Here is a 14,731-nt window from a genome sequence, read left to right as displayed (position 1 = left end):
ATTAGCTGAATTACCACCAGACAAGAAAGCACTCCATAACAAGTGGATTTACGGGATCAAATAAGAGCGCGATGGAGCAACGCTACAAGCAGATTGGTTGTCAAAGGCTTTTAGCAAAAAGAATGTATTAACTACAATGAAATTTTCTCCAGTCGTGAAGCTATCTACAATTAGACTGGTGTTGAAAATTGTAGCTGCAGAGAATTTACATCTTGAGCAGTTAGATGTGAATACAACTTTCCTTCATGATTTTGGAGGAAAAAATATATGAGACAACCAGAAGACTTTAGAGGCATGCAAGAAAAACCTGGTATACGGTTGAAGAGCTTGTATGGTTTAAAACAAGCTCATAGACAGTGGTACAAGAATTCGATGGCTTCATGAGTAGCAATGGTTTTACAGATGCCAAGCAGATCATTGTTGCTACATCAAGAGGTTCGATAATAACTTCATATATTATGTTGTACGTTGATGAATGCTCGTTGCAGGCTAAGACATGCAAGAGATTATAAACTTGAAGCAAAAATTGTCGAAGCAGTTTGCTATGAATGATCTGGGCGCTGCAAAGCAAATTCTTGGGATGAGGATCAAGAGAGACACAAAGTTGGGGACTTTGATATTATCACAGGTTGAGTACATCAACAAAGTACTCTCCAGATTCAACATGCAAGATGCTAAACCAGTAAGTACACCCTTAGGTGTTCATTTCAGACTCTCCAAAGAACAGTCACCAAAGACGGAGGAAGAACGTGCACACATGGTGAAGGTGCCGTATGCCTTAGTAATTGGAAGTATGATGTATGCCATGATTTGTACCAGAACAGATATTGCTCAAGCAGTGGGAGCTGTTAGCAGGTACATGAATAATCCGGACAAGGTACACTGGGAAGCAGTCAAATGGATCCTCAGATATCTGCGGGGTACCACAAACAAAGCACTTTATTTCAAAGGTGGAGATACGATACTGACAGGCTATGTAGATGCTGACTTAATAAAAAATGTTGACATCAGAAGGAGCACAACAGGGTATGTCTATACTCTAGGAGGAACCGCAGTGAGTTGGGTTTCTCAACTACAGAAGATAGTTGTTCTTCCACAACTGAAGCAGAATAAAGAGTTAGGCAAGAAACAAGAGAACATGTTTTGTATTGCGAGTCAAAGTGCTATAATCTAGAAAAGAATCCGTCTTTTCATTCCAGAACGAAGCACATACAATTGAGATATCATTTTATCCGATCTCTTCTGGAAGATGGGATTTTGAAACTTGAAAATATCAGTGGAGCTCAAAATCCAACAGACATGACCACAGACAAACTGAAGTTGTGTTCAGCTTCAGTTGGCATGCTAGAATAAAAAGACTATAATATTGTTGCATGATTGAGGTGTGAGACAGATTAAAATCAGCCTTCAAGTGAGAGATTGTTGAATAAAACAGGGGCGGCTAGAAAAACAAAAGCAAATGGGGCGGCTAAAGCATTCAAATGGGGATGCTTTGATTTCAAAGTTAGGTGTTGTTTTTGTTGAAAATAAAATATGATTAATTACATTTAATCTTGGATTTTAGGGTATTTTCAAATATTAGTCCCTAAACTTCAACTATAAATACCTTAGCTCATTTAGCTTCAAAATCATCCCAAAAATCATTTCTTTCTCCCAATATTAGAGAGCTTTCTTGTGAGTAGTGAGTGTTTTGTAACACCTGTAATTTTCTCTCTTAGTAAAAGATTTGCAGCAGTCCGGAGACTAAGCAAATGGCTGAACTCCGTTATCAATTTCGGGTATTATTTTTCCGCTTTTATTTCGCATTCTCACTAATCTGGTTATAAAGAAATTACTTGTTACTCGTTTTATTTCCCAATAGTAAGAGGGTGTCTTATCAGCTCGGTCAAGAGAGAGAAAAGGCTTCAAGGTAAAAATATACAAATCAAAGTTGTTTGGCTATTCAGAATGTAAGGAAATATGCATACTGATCCTAGTAATAATTTTAATTCATTTAAGGTTGAACCTTGAACCTATCTATAGACCATATGGTTAGGCACCCACATAACATGTTTTTTGATATGCATATCTAATAAAGATATCAACTGCATACATGCATAGGCTACGAGTAAGAAACTAGGAGGAAATAAAAATAATGTATCAATATGAAACACATATCTACCATGATTGACTGAAGGATTAGCTCACAGGCAGGTCATCATCTAAAGCATCAACCTGTATAGGTCCCTTAAACCATCTTTTTATCACCAAAAAGTTCACGGGCTTCCTTCTCAAGGAATTCTTTAGCAGCATCTTGAACAGATTGCTTTTCAGATTGTTATTTTCTCTTTTGTTTTAACATTACTATCAGAGCATTTGATTCTTGAACCCTCTCCTTTACTGATATGCCTCATACTTAGTCTCTGCTCTGCAAAATTAGAAATAAAAACTCTCAGAAAACAAGATGAAGCCAAACACCCAAAGTAACAGGAAACAAAATGAAGAGGAAGAAGTGAATTATCACTTACCAGGGGTCAGGTCAAGTAAAGAATACTCAATGAAATGGGTTGCTGTCTGAGAGTTCAAGGTAGTTGAAGGTCGCAAAGGCGCTTCAAGAACAGATTCATACTTAAGTTACAATGTGACACAAATAGTTCATTTCAAAATCATTGTAAAAGCAGAAATGGAATCTTATCCTCCCGAATTGATGTAATGGTTTTCTAGTTCATTTCAAAACCATTGTAAAAGTAGAAATGGAATCTTAACCTCTCAAATTGATGTAACTGCTTATGGTAAGGAATGAGAGACAACAATGTACCTTTACTAAGTCTATGAACCGCTCTAACTTGTCTTGGTACAAGCTTAATCTCTCCTTCATACAGAAACCTAAATAGAATAGAAAAGTTAAGACAGTCAGACATGCCCATTGAACTTTACAACAGACAAATCAATTAATGATATCCTAGTGCTACAGCAAATAATTAAGCAATATCAATATCACCAAACAAAAAGGTTGAATAAGCCTCCCAACAAAAGACACATAAACAAATGAACCCTAATGAAAAAGTGATACTTTTAGTTTGAGAGAAGAAAAATGCAGATTTAGACGACGAATAAGCTCTAACTTAACAGGATATTCATCTGGGGTGCACTCCACTGCATCTCAACCTCACTACAGAAAAAGGAAGAAAAGAACCATAAAAAGCTAAGCATTTAAAAGGCACATAACAATAATTAACGCCAAAATCAAATCCGGAAAAAACAAGGAAATTGAATTTACAGACGAAAAGAGTAGTAGTGGCTTTGGCAAGCGTGAAGAAAGCCTGAGCGCGCTAAAGAGGGGGCATTTCAGCAAGGACATCGGGGTCAGAGAGAGACAAGAATTGGAGCAAATGGGTCCTCAGGTTTTCAAAGTTCATTAGCGTTGCGTTCACTGAATTCATCACAGATTCAGGGATGGTTGATCCCTCTTTCACCTCTTTCCATATTTGAAGGTTCAAGATTGAAACATTACTCTTCTCTATCTAAAAATGCTTAACGAAAATTGCTAAGGAAGGGGTTAGAGGCTTAGAGCTTAAGCCAGTGGTTCATTGCGGCAGTTTGGTTTTAGACTTAAATATACATAAAAAAAAAAATCTTTAATCTATATCTGGTTTTTCAGTTTAGTGTCTAATGTTTATTTCGTTTTAGTCTGGTGCCTAATGTTTCGTTTCATTACTTAAAATGATCAAGCTGTTATGTACCGTTAGTTTTCTCTGTTAAGTGACACATGCCACAATCTTATAATTTTAAAATTTATTTTTTAAAAAATATTAAAGATATTATTATATTTATATAAAAAACCCGTTATTTCTTTTAAATTAAAAAAAATCTTCAAAATCTCTAAAATCCCCAAATCCTAATACTAACCCTCTTCGTCACCCTTTTCGGCCATGATAACAACCGCCGACGTAGTCCTTGTCATCATCCTAGTTATAAGTCTCGTAGTGTCGTCGATTGTTCTTAAAATCGCTTAGGATTGCGATTTTCATCATAGGGTTCGCGGGGTATAAAACATCGATTCGCCATCGATCGACTGTTGATCAATCATGATTTCAAAGGATTTTGATCACCGAGATGGTGATGTCAGGTGGAGTTTCGTCGATAGCAAGGAGTGACGGTCATTGTGGGTTTAGGGGTTGAAATGAAGGTTTTTAAAGTTTTAGGGTTATTTTAAAATTTATGTGTTTTCTTTTTTAAAAAGTATATAATTTTTTTAATTTTATATAATTTCTTTAAATTATCAGATTGTGACATATGTCACTTATAAAATAAAACTAACTGTCCGTTATGGGTTGACTCATTTTAATACAGAATGAAACGTTAGACACTAAATTAGAACTGAAAACTGACATAGGTTAGACACCTTTGTACATTTAAGCCTTGGTTTTGACGTGATTTTGCTGTGGTTGTTAACATATATTTATAAACGCGGATTAATATTTTTATAGAAAATTTTAAAAATATACTTTAACACTAGGATATCATTAATTGATTTGTAATCATATGCTTGAAGTCTTGAAAGTTCGTAGAATGGTGGGAGAAATGAGTTTTGAATTTGAATTTATGCAAAAGCAATCATCAGGGGGATTTGAATACATACTTAACTATTTGAAGGGTCTTGATATCAGAGGTGGTCTTAGGCAAGCACCATTTGGACTTGAAAGAATGAGAGATGCCAAGTTTGTTCTGAATGCTTATTCATATAATGGATTGATCTATTTGCTGCTTCAATCTGGGTTTTTAGGGAGGCTCTGCAGATTTATAGAAGAATGGTTTCTGAAGGTCTAAAGCCTAGTCTTAAAACTTACTCAGCCCTCATGGTAGCGTCTGGGAAGAGAAGGGATACTGGAACAGTTATGGATTTTCTAGAAGAGATGGAATCTTTGGGATTGAAGCCAAATGTTTACACTTTTACAATATGTATTAGAGTGCTTGGTAGGGCTGGGAAAATTGATGATGCATTTGGGATCTTGAGGAGAATTGATGATATAGGGTACAGACCTGATGTTGTTACTTATACTGTTCTCATTGATGCTCTTTGTAATGCTGGGAGACTTGATCAAGCCAAGGAAATATTCTTAAGGATGAAATCTAGCAGCCATAAACCTGACAGAATAACATACATTACTTTGTTGGACAAGTTTAGTGACCGGGGAGACTTGAACGTGGTGAAAGAATTTTGGAATGAAATGGAAGCTGATAGTTATGCTCCAGATGTGGTTACTTGCACCATACTTATTGATGCTTTCTGCAAAGTTGGAAATTTAGATGAAGCTTTTGATTTGATGGAGGACATGAGAAAGCAAGGGGTCTCCCCCAATCTTCATACTTACAACACATTAATCTGTAGACTATTGAGGCTAAATAGGGTTAATGAGGCATTGGAACTTTTCACAAATTTGAAATCTCTAGGCAATAAACCTACTGCTTATACATACATAATTTTCATTAACTAGGAATTGTCCTAATGTTATTGGTTGCAATACATCTTTGTATAGTCTCGCTCAAGCAGGGAGGCTTCATGAAGCAAAAGCTATTTTCAGTGAGCTTAAAAGTAGTGGGCTTGCTCTAGATTCAGTGACCTGCAACATGATGATGAAGTGCTACAGTAAAGTTGGCAAGTGGATAAAGCCATTAAGTTACTCTCTGAGATTTTGGAAAATCAGTATGAACCTTATATAATGATCATTAATTCCATGATTGACATGCTTTTCAAGGCTGGCCAAGTGGACGAGGCGTGGAAAATGTTCCACAAAATGAAGGAAATGTCACTTGCTCCTTCAGTTGTGACCTATAACACATTAATAGCTGGACTAGGGAAAGAAGGTCAAGTCCAAAAGGCGATTGAATTGTTCCAGAGTATGGCCAGATATGGGTGTCACCCTAACACAATAACTTTCAACATCCTTTTGGATTGCCTTTGCAAGAACAATGAGGTTGATTTGGCTTTGAAAATGCTGTATAAAATGATACCAAAGAACTGTATGCCTGATGTTCTGACTTATAACACTGTTATTTATGGCTTTATTAAAGCAGACAGAGTTAAGGATGCTATTTGGGTCTTTCATCAGATGAAGAAATTGCTTTACCCTGACAATGTGACATTGTACACCCTTCTTCCCGGCATTGTAAAGGATGGGCAGGTTATGGATGCCTTCAAGATTGCTCGGGACTTTATTTATCAAGATGGGATCTATACAAACGGGTCATTTTGGGAAGATTTAATGAGTGGGATTTTGATTAAAGCTGGAATGGATAAAGCTGTTCAATTTGCTGAGATATTGGCATGCAATAAGATCTATAAGGATGAGTCTGTTTTGGTGTCTCTAATTAGAAATTTGTGTAAGCATAAAAAAGCTATTGTTGCAAGAGAATTGTTTGCAAATTTCACAAAAAAATATGGGGCTTATCGCAACACCAACAACTTATAATTTGTTAATTGATGGACTACTTGAAGTCCATAACACTGAAATGGCTTGGGATATTTCTACCTATAATTTGTTGTTCTCTGGATATTTCTACCTATAATTTGTTGCTTGATGCTTGTGGGAAGTCTGGTTATATTGATAAACTCATTGAAGTTTATGAAGATATTACTTTTCGCGGATGCAAGCTTAATACTATAACTCAGAATATAGTCCTTTCAGGTCTTGCAAAGTCAAACAACCTAGAAAAGGCTATGAATATGTATTATAATCTCATAAGTGGCGATTTCCGTCCGACTCCCTGTACATATGGGCCTCTTATAGATGGACTACTAAAATTGGGAAGACTCGATGATGCAAAGCAATTGTTTGTGGAAATGGAAGAATACGGATGCAAAGCAAATTGTGTTCTTTATAATATTCTTATAAATGGATATGGGAAAGCTGGTGATGTAGATACTGCTTGTGAGCTATTTAAAAAGATGGCTATGGAGGGGATAAGGCCAGACTTGAAGTCCTACACCATTCTTGTAGACTGCCTCTGTTTGGTGGGAAGAGTCGATGATGCTTTGCACTATTTCGAGGAACTGAAGTCAACTGGCCTTGATCCATTTTGGTATCTTATAACCTTATGCTTAATGGGCTTGGGAGGTCTGGTAGGACAGATGAAGCTCTCTCTCTCTTTTTTGATGAAATGCGGAATAGGGGTATAACTCCTGATCTTTACACCTATAATTCCTTAATACTCAATCTTGGGATTGTCGGAATGACGGAGCAAGCAGGTAAGTTTTATGAAGAACTACAACTTATGGGTCTTGAACCCAATGTGTTCACCTACAATGCTCTAATTCGAGGGTACAGCGTGTGGAAATTCAGACGATGCCTATGCAATCTACAAACAGATGATGGTTGGGGGCTACGGCCCAAACAAGGGAACATTTGCTCAGCTTCCTAATCAATCTTGAAAGTTGAAATATATAGATCCTTACATGCTACTCATTATACCTGGCTGGTGACCTCAGTGTACTGGGTGGAGCAGGTACTTCCCTCTTTTAATGCTTCTCGTGCTGATTTAGATATTATTGTGAATTTTCCATTTGATGTCAAACACACTTATTAAAGTGTTTAAGTTCCCTTCATATATTTCAGGTTTTTGGTTAGTTTCGTGGTGGCTTCAACTAGCCTTTCAGCAGTTCAGAGAGTAGACTCTATCTTTTAGCTGTGGCCGTTGATGTTTCCTATCCAAGTGTCATGGAGACTGAATATTTCATGTACATCATGTTATGATGTAATACAATGGTTTTAGTAAGTATAGATGCCATACAGGACCTTTCATCTGTGTTGCCTTTGGCTTGCATTGTGCCATTGTCCGTTGCTCCACGTAAAAAGAAAATAGAACTTTAGATCATTCCGTTTTATTGGTGTAATATGTATATGGAAAACATCTGTATTTTCTCCATAGTCAATCGATCGTCTTGTGCATTTTGATGCATTTGTCTTGCTAACTTCTTTTTAAGGCGTAAAAACCTGAGGAATTTTGCTTGTAGAAAATGCAAAGTAAAACTGATTACTTATTGACTAGTTGACAACCATTGAGAAACAATAGGAGGCAGAGAGAAGATTTGGAAGGTGTCGTTTTGCATTTAATGCACTTGAATGTACACGCACTTGCGGTTTCGTCAGCAAACAACATTCTTCCGTTGCATGCGACTACGGAACTGGAGGGTTTCAATGTTAGAAGCAAGTGGGGATATAATTGTAACTGAAGCTGACTAGTTGTTTTGTTGCCAACACAACAGAAACGCCATTTGAGGACATGTCAAAGGTTCTGCCTTTGGAAATAACTGCAACCCCTTAAAATAAAGAGTTGCCATTTATCTATCTCTTGCCTTTTCTGCTTCCATAATCCCTACCCGAAAATCGTCCAAAACTAAAATCCCAAATGGACCAAAACTTTACGTTCTGCACAATAGAAAAACAGAACCAAACACCAAATGAAAAGGAGAAAGGGAAACTGGAAACATGGGTGGAAAGCAAGACGGAGAGAACGAAAGATGGATAGGTGGGAATAGATATGTTTTCAGTTGTCCTCGAAATAAAAAATATTTATCTTATTTTCCCCATATTTACCCTTCTCCGTAGTTCGTGATCTTCCATCATTCTCAGGCTCTTCTTCCCCATTTCTTCATTGGCCTTTTTGGGCTCTCACATTCTCTCCTTCCAGTTCAGAGGTGTATTATTAGTATTTTTATTGATTTTAATTTATTTCCATTTCTTCCTCTCTCTCCCCTTCCCCCCTTTTCATTCTTTAGAATCCCAATTTTCATCTCATCTCATCTAATCTGAATCAATTCTGGATTTCCGGGTCTTGCTTTCTGTCCAAGTTTTAGTTTTGTATTGTCAAAAATATAACAAAAACAAGGGCTCCCCCCCAATTGTGTTTAAATAATGTTTGATGGATTGTAAATTATCTGGGCAAAAATTTATTTATTTTTCTAGGGTAGAAGGGCCTGTGAGTTTTTTAATTTTTTGGTTGCAGAATCTCTGATATAGCTTCTGATAAGTTTACAAGCTTTGCTATTCGGTATCAAATTTTGATTTTGATAAGAAGCCATAAAAGATGAAAAGGGATTCTCGAAATTCTCGAAGGCAATATAACAATAACTCTGTTGATGAGGAAGCCATGTCTAGAAGAAAGCATCAAAACCTACTCCAGGAGTTCTTGGATTTGCAAAAGGTTAGTTCTTTGCCTCAATTACTCTATTTAGTTTTGCGTTGTTAATCAACTAGGCTGCATTCTTTGATCATCAAATAATAGATTCTAGTCTCTTGTTTTGATGCTATAGCCTGCACGATAATGATATTGAGTTTGTTTCAGCCCAAGATCTTTTCTAGTTTCTTCAGTCAAACGGGTGAAAAACGATAGAGAACTTTGCTAATTGTTGGAATGTTTATAGTTCAACTAGAAATATATTCAAACTTAATTCTCACAAAATATGTAGAGCGAGTGTTCAAGTTTACATGACCAGTTATAATGATCCCAACTGTTTGTACTTTGAGATAGCAATTGATTATTTTGTGTCGATCGCTTTCTAGGAATTTGTTTCGAAGAAGAACAAATTGGAGATGGTTAACCAGATGCAAGGAACCCTTTTGAATGAAGTTCGGTATGATATATATTTCCTGAATATATATGAACTTTTGTATATTTTAAACAATAATCAAGAAGAAGGTTCCATGACATAAACTTATGTTCCTTCTCTTCGGAATTGTAGATTTCTGAGACAGAGGTACAACTACTTATCAATGATCAAGTCTCAAGAATATGAACTACAACAAGATTTTGTTCAATCACAATACCCCTACCTGCAAAGCAAAATGGCTAAGAAGCATGGTGTCAATGAATCTATTGAGAGGAGACCAAGTTTTTTTCCTGATTCATGTCCAAATGTGGTAATCAACATTAAATATATAACTTCAAGAACTTGTTGTGCCGTTATCTGTCTGCATACTGGAATCAATTGAGTATTTTCCGTATGGCAGGTTCATGTGGAAGAGGGTGGGAGAAGTCATGTAGATGTTCAGGCGGCTTTGAGAAAGGGGAAGAAGCCCAAAAAGCGTTTGATCAATGGAAAAAGGGTTGGGAAGAGGAAAATCTCATGGCAAGATGAGGTGGCTTTGAAGGTCTAAATGTAATAATGAGAATTGTTTTCACTCACAGGTTAGCAGGATTAATTGTCTCCCTGTTAAACCTTTTTATTGGCATTGCTACAGATTAGTACTATCATTGTCTTACCCTTATTTCTTCAATACTGTAAATCAGGGCAAATTTGCTCGGTTTGGTATTAAATTTCTTTAAGTAATCAACATGGCAATCTGGTACTTGATTTTTCAGGCCAAGCACCGAGAAACAAAACTCATTAAAAACCATAAATGTTATTACTAAAATTGTCATGGTGGTATTGCTGTGACACACCACACCCCCAATTACATGATTGTATATTTTTAAGAACAGGAAACAAAGCATATTAACATATATGTATTGTTTTCATCTCATCAATTCAATCCTGCTCTAAGCCATCTGTAAATGCATATTCCAATATTTTATATTTGAGAAATGGGTTCTCAAATCTTATTGGAAAAGAGGATTAGGTACCTCCCATCAACAGTTGCAACTATTCTCGATTTACCTCTGGCGTCGACTCAGTGTTAACTGATTTGAAATGGGAGGATTGCTGCTCTTCAGGTGAGGCAGCCTTGATTGGTTTCTTGAACTGCACTAAGATCATGGTCATGTTGTCGCAACCCTCGCCATTGGCTGTTGATGGTGCTAAGCATCTGTCGAGTACCCTCTGACAAATAACGGAAAGCTTGTTTTCCTGCATTGCACGCAGGAGTTTAGTATACATACATCAAAAAGGTGCGGAATGATCAAGCAAATTTGCCAAGAAAAGGACGAAGTTAAAGAGGCTTATGCACATACAGAATGTAGTCGTTCATGAATAAAGTCTACTACCATCTGACTTGACATACAATCCCTGATAAAAGAAAATGAAAAGGCATTAGATATTAAATTCAGGATCGAGATCTTGTCAGAGTGAACTGCGAAGGGTATAACCAATCAAGTTTTGAAGTGAGGCATACTAAATTCTAATTATATTAGAATCTAAATGGAAAAAGCATTAGATAAATATACCAGATTCCATCACATGGCAGCACAAGAAACTCATCATCTTCACAGAGCTCAACCTAACAGAAAATTTGTAAGATAGAGTAGTTAATACCCAATGCTCCAAAGATATTTAGGATGATAAGCACATATTAGAGCAAAAGTGGAAAAGTTATTAGTACAGTGGTCTGGTCCGGGCACACTGCTGACAGAGAATATACTTACGGTGTTTATATCTGGATTTGCGGATACAATTTACTTTTCAGCAGGCAAAACTGTATTCTGCCTGAATTCCATGTCCCCTGCAGGAAAATGAATCAATGGATGTATTAGAAACGATATTGAAAAAATTATGAAATAATGCTAGCACTTTGTGCCCAGTGGCATACACCTCTCTCTTTTGGAAACCTAAGTACTAAATCGGCAAGTTCAATTAGTACCCTTACTGTTTATAGTTATCGAGCAGGGCAGTAAATTACCTATAGCTCTTGAAAGATTCAAACTGCCATTGACACGTCCTGCATGTATAAAACCACCAGCCTTTAAAATCCTTTCTTTCTCTGTGTTATGGAATGAGAGAAATAGAGTAAGATACGAGAAATGAAGGAGAGGATTTAGAGAAGAAAATAGTCATTCATTCATTGCATGAGGAAAATGTTGATTACACAGCAGTATTATTTAGTTACAAGCTGGTACAGGGAATCTAACAATGCCAGCTGGCATTCCTTACTAACAGAATACTAACAAACTGCTTCTTATCCTTCTTTTGTTGCAGCTGGTATTGGCCTTCTGACTCGGACTGCTCCAACTCTTCCGGGATCCACTAAGCCTGCTCCAACTCATCCGGTAAGTTAATCATATGCCCTTCACGTGCTTCAATTCCCAATTCCTCCTCTTCAATCCCTAACCCTTCCTTAATAATTCCCAAATCCCTTTCCTCGAGTCTGATTTCTTCTTCTCTGCCTTCTCTCTTGTGCATGACATTACCCCCTCCACGAATAGATTCTTGTCCCCAAGGATCGAAACTTGGAAACTGAGGCCTCAAAATGGTATGAGCTTCCCAAGTATCGTGATTTGAGTTCAAGTTCATCCATCGTACAAGTAAATTCTGCCAGTAAGGTTGCAATCTTAGGTATACTTCTTCTCCAATTTGAAATTGTTGTTCACTTCGATTTTTATCAGCATGTTGTTTAATTATGTTCTGCAACATATCTAGGACCGTATGCACTGTGAAATTTGAACACCATAGCAGAGTAGGTAGTTTATCAGAATTTACATTCACTTCATACCACACCGCATCATTGTTTTGTGAAACTTTGCTCTTCCCTGTATCTTTTGGCCTCTCATTTCTCCGTTTCAAGGTAACAAGTTGCCCAACTTGAAGACCATCAGAATGGAGAGGTAGAAACCCAATAGCTAGGCATGGTTCTTGGATTGGCAGCTGTAAGATTAGAGCGCTCCAAAAGATTAGAGCAATCATCTCTACCATTTGAAGTTTAAGGAAAAAATTTCCAATTGGTTTAGACATTCTAAGTTCTCCAGCAACCGCATCTGATCGAACTGATGTGTATCCAAATAACAAACGGTTGTTATAATCTACATCAGTAACCTCATAAGTTTTAGCATTAACCACATTGATGAGAATGATTGTTCTGTCAATAATTTCTCTATACTAACTAAGGAGAGTTGATCCTTCATAGCCATTAGAATATTCTTCCTCCTTAGAGTATATCCTTAAATCCAGAATAGTCCGACGTAATACACCCATATATTCCATTAGATGAGTAAACATATTCCAAATAGGTTGAGTTTCATTTGTAAGCTCCCAATCCCAGTACCTATCCACAACCTTCTCGCGGTTTTCTGACCACCAAGATTCTGCTTGGTGCTCTCCAAATCTTCTCCGGCTGAACCGCACACGTTTAAGATCCCTAGTTCCATCCTGCAGTGCTACAAGAGTTATGTAGACTCCAGACTCATACTTTTCAATTCACTCAGCCTCAACTTGACTGCCATTAGCTACTGATGCAGAATTTCTGCATTTCGTACTATTTTCACTCTCTCTGAAAGATCCAGATTCTCTTTCATCATAGTCATCCACAAGTTTCAATAATTCATCCTGTCAGGGCAGATAGTCTTCTTGAAGTTCTCAAATCGCTTATGGCCTTGAACTGCCTTTGCCATATTTTCGTCATAAGTATATACAAATACATCACTTTGAAGGGCAACAACATAGTCTAAACCGACCAACATGTTCTGATGGTTCTTGAAAGGATTCAACTCCTCATCTGTTGTCCAGGAGGAATAAGAACAGATGTTAGGGAAATCCTCCTTAAGAGGCTCCATACTTCCATTTCCATAAGCTTCACCAGCTACTAAGTAAATTTGAGTACTTGGTGGGAAACCCAATGCTCTGAGCAAGAGAGAAGTCTCCCTAGGGGTCAGTGGACAGCCACCGAGCAATCTTCTCTCTGTACCATTAATCTCTTTCTTCTTCCAATGGTTGACTTCATAACGCATCCAACTTAGTTCATCATCTTCTTCTACTGTCAAGCTATGACTACAGCCAGTAAATGCAAGCATATCCATCTCGTATCTCAAATGTAGAGCAAGATAAGGGCTTCCATTTTGGCGCATTCTAGAAATCAACGTTTTCCAAGTTCTTCAATTGCAGCTGAATATTTCAGTGCCTTGTAGTTCACCCGGCACCTCAGTTTTTTTATGGAACTTGAGATACCATTATTGGCAAGCCGAGAATCAATGTGTATAAAATAGATTACTTTATGCTGCTTCAGCAATGGTAGGACCTCTGCCTTATAATAGCTAACCTTAGACCAGGATATAGGCGTTTTGTTAAATAGCTCAATTCCAGCATACTCGGGTGGTATTGCCTCAACTATGTGGACATCGTCCTTCAGGGTTTCAATGAAGTGCTGCTAGTCAAACAGATCTTTAAAGCCACTGGAAGTTAGAGCTGCGATATGATATGCACCACAGGCAATTTCTTCAACACATTCCCCTGAAAGCTTGTCTTCTACTAAACATGGTATCTTCCCATCAGCAAAGGGATTCCCAAGTTGACCATACACAATACTTCCCATTGTAAAAGTATTCCCTGATGTTGTCAAACCAACTGTTAAGCCATGCCCACACGCAATTTTGTGAAAATTGTAATCAATTAGTGCTAGAACACACGTGGGCTTAAGCCGGGTTTCTTTGTCTCCATGTCCAAGACGATTTTTGTCCCCATCCCCCCATGTGAATAATTTTCCTGAGGAAACACTAGTAGTAGATTGAGTGACAATAACCTCAACAACTGCAGAAGTATGCCACACTTCACATGCCACAGCAATTGTAGCAGCATCTAAGACAACCTTTCTTTGAAAATCAGTGAAGTCTACATGAATTCCAATGCAACAATCTACCCCAGTTGTATTCAGATTCTTCTCAATTAGAAAGTCAACCGAATTCATCGAAGCATATTTCCACATCAAAAGACTTTCATGAGTGCAAGGTGCATATGGAACATCAGATTTTTCAATCTTTGCATCATGATTTACTCTTTTATTGTCCATAGAAACAAGTTTGTCCTTAGCTCTCCATCCTGTGTCATAAT

The 14,731-nt window shown here is 37.3% G+C and overlaps 3 protein-coding genes and 1 long non-coding RNA gene across 5 annotated transcripts; 2 read left to right on the top strand and 2 right to left on the bottom strand.

Annotated features, from left to right (window-relative positions):
• Nucleotides 1-2,019: 2,019 nt before the first annotated feature.
• On the bottom strand, nt 2,020-3,546 carry LOC120135468. The gene is given in 5 exon segments (XM_039151744.1): nt 2,020-2,332; nt 2,334-2,407; nt 2,508-2,588; nt 2,798-3,151; nt 3,260-3,546. Coding segments are annotated over 4 exon segments (369 nt in total). The 5' UTR covers nt 2,907-3,151; nt 3,260-3,546; the 3' UTR covers nt 2,020-2,227.
• A 975-nt stretch (nt 3,547-4,521) lies between these two features.
• On the top strand, nt 4,522-7,903 carry LOC120135448 (pentatricopeptide repeat-containing protein At4g31850, chloroplastic-like; the record flags this gene model as incomplete). The annotated part of the gene is given in 9 exon segments (XM_039151714.1): nt 4,522-4,759; nt 4,762-5,473; nt 5,475-5,638; nt 5,641-6,413; nt 6,415-6,506; nt 6,508-7,055; nt 7,058-7,310; nt 7,312-7,486; nt 7,599-7,903. Coding segments are annotated over 8 exon segments (2,880 nt in total), but the record flags the coding sequence as incomplete, so codon positions are not given.
• A 367-nt stretch (nt 7,904-8,270) lies between these two features.
• LOC120135455 lies at nt 8,271-10,286 on the top strand. Of its 2 annotated transcripts, none has more exons than XM_039151726.1 (5): nt 8,271-8,508; nt 9,096-9,183; nt 9,543-9,613; nt 9,722-9,899; nt 9,990-10,286. In XM_039151726.1, exons 1-5 carry the CDS (start codon nt 8,441-8,443, stop codon nt 10,134-10,136), a joined length of 552 nt encoding a protein of 183 aa, XP_039007657.1. In that variant the 5' UTR covers nt 8,271-8,440; the 3' UTR covers nt 10,137-10,286. The 2 variants fall into 2 exon arrangements, with proteins under 2 accessions (XP_039007657.1, XP_039007665.1); XM_039151734.1 differs by lacking the exon at nt 8,271-8,508 and adding an exon at nt 8,515-8,677 and having other exon boundaries at nt 8,986-9,183.
• Nucleotides 10,287-10,377: 91 nt separating this feature from the next.
• LOC120135508 lies at nt 10,378-11,678 on the bottom strand. Its single transcript, XR_005517255.1, has 4 exons — nt 11,595-11,678; nt 11,341-11,417; nt 10,930-11,195; nt 10,378-10,825 (listed from the first exon to the last, which is right to left on the bottom strand). It is a non-coding gene; the product is annotated as an uncharacterized LOC120135508 (long non-coding RNA).
• Between the last annotated feature and the right edge of the window lie 3,053 nt (nt 11,679-14,731).

Source organism: Hibiscus syriacus, unplaced genomic scaffold, assembly GCF_006381635.1.
Source record: "Hibiscus syriacus cultivar Baekdansim isolate YM2019G1 unplaced genomic scaffold, ASM638163v2 tig00001825_pilon, whole genome shotgun sequence".
Lineage (NCBI taxonomy): Eukaryota > Viridiplantae > Streptophyta > Magnoliopsida > Malvales > Malvaceae > Hibiscus > Hibiscus syriacus.
This window is presented reverse-complemented; position numbering and strand designations above follow the sequence as displayed.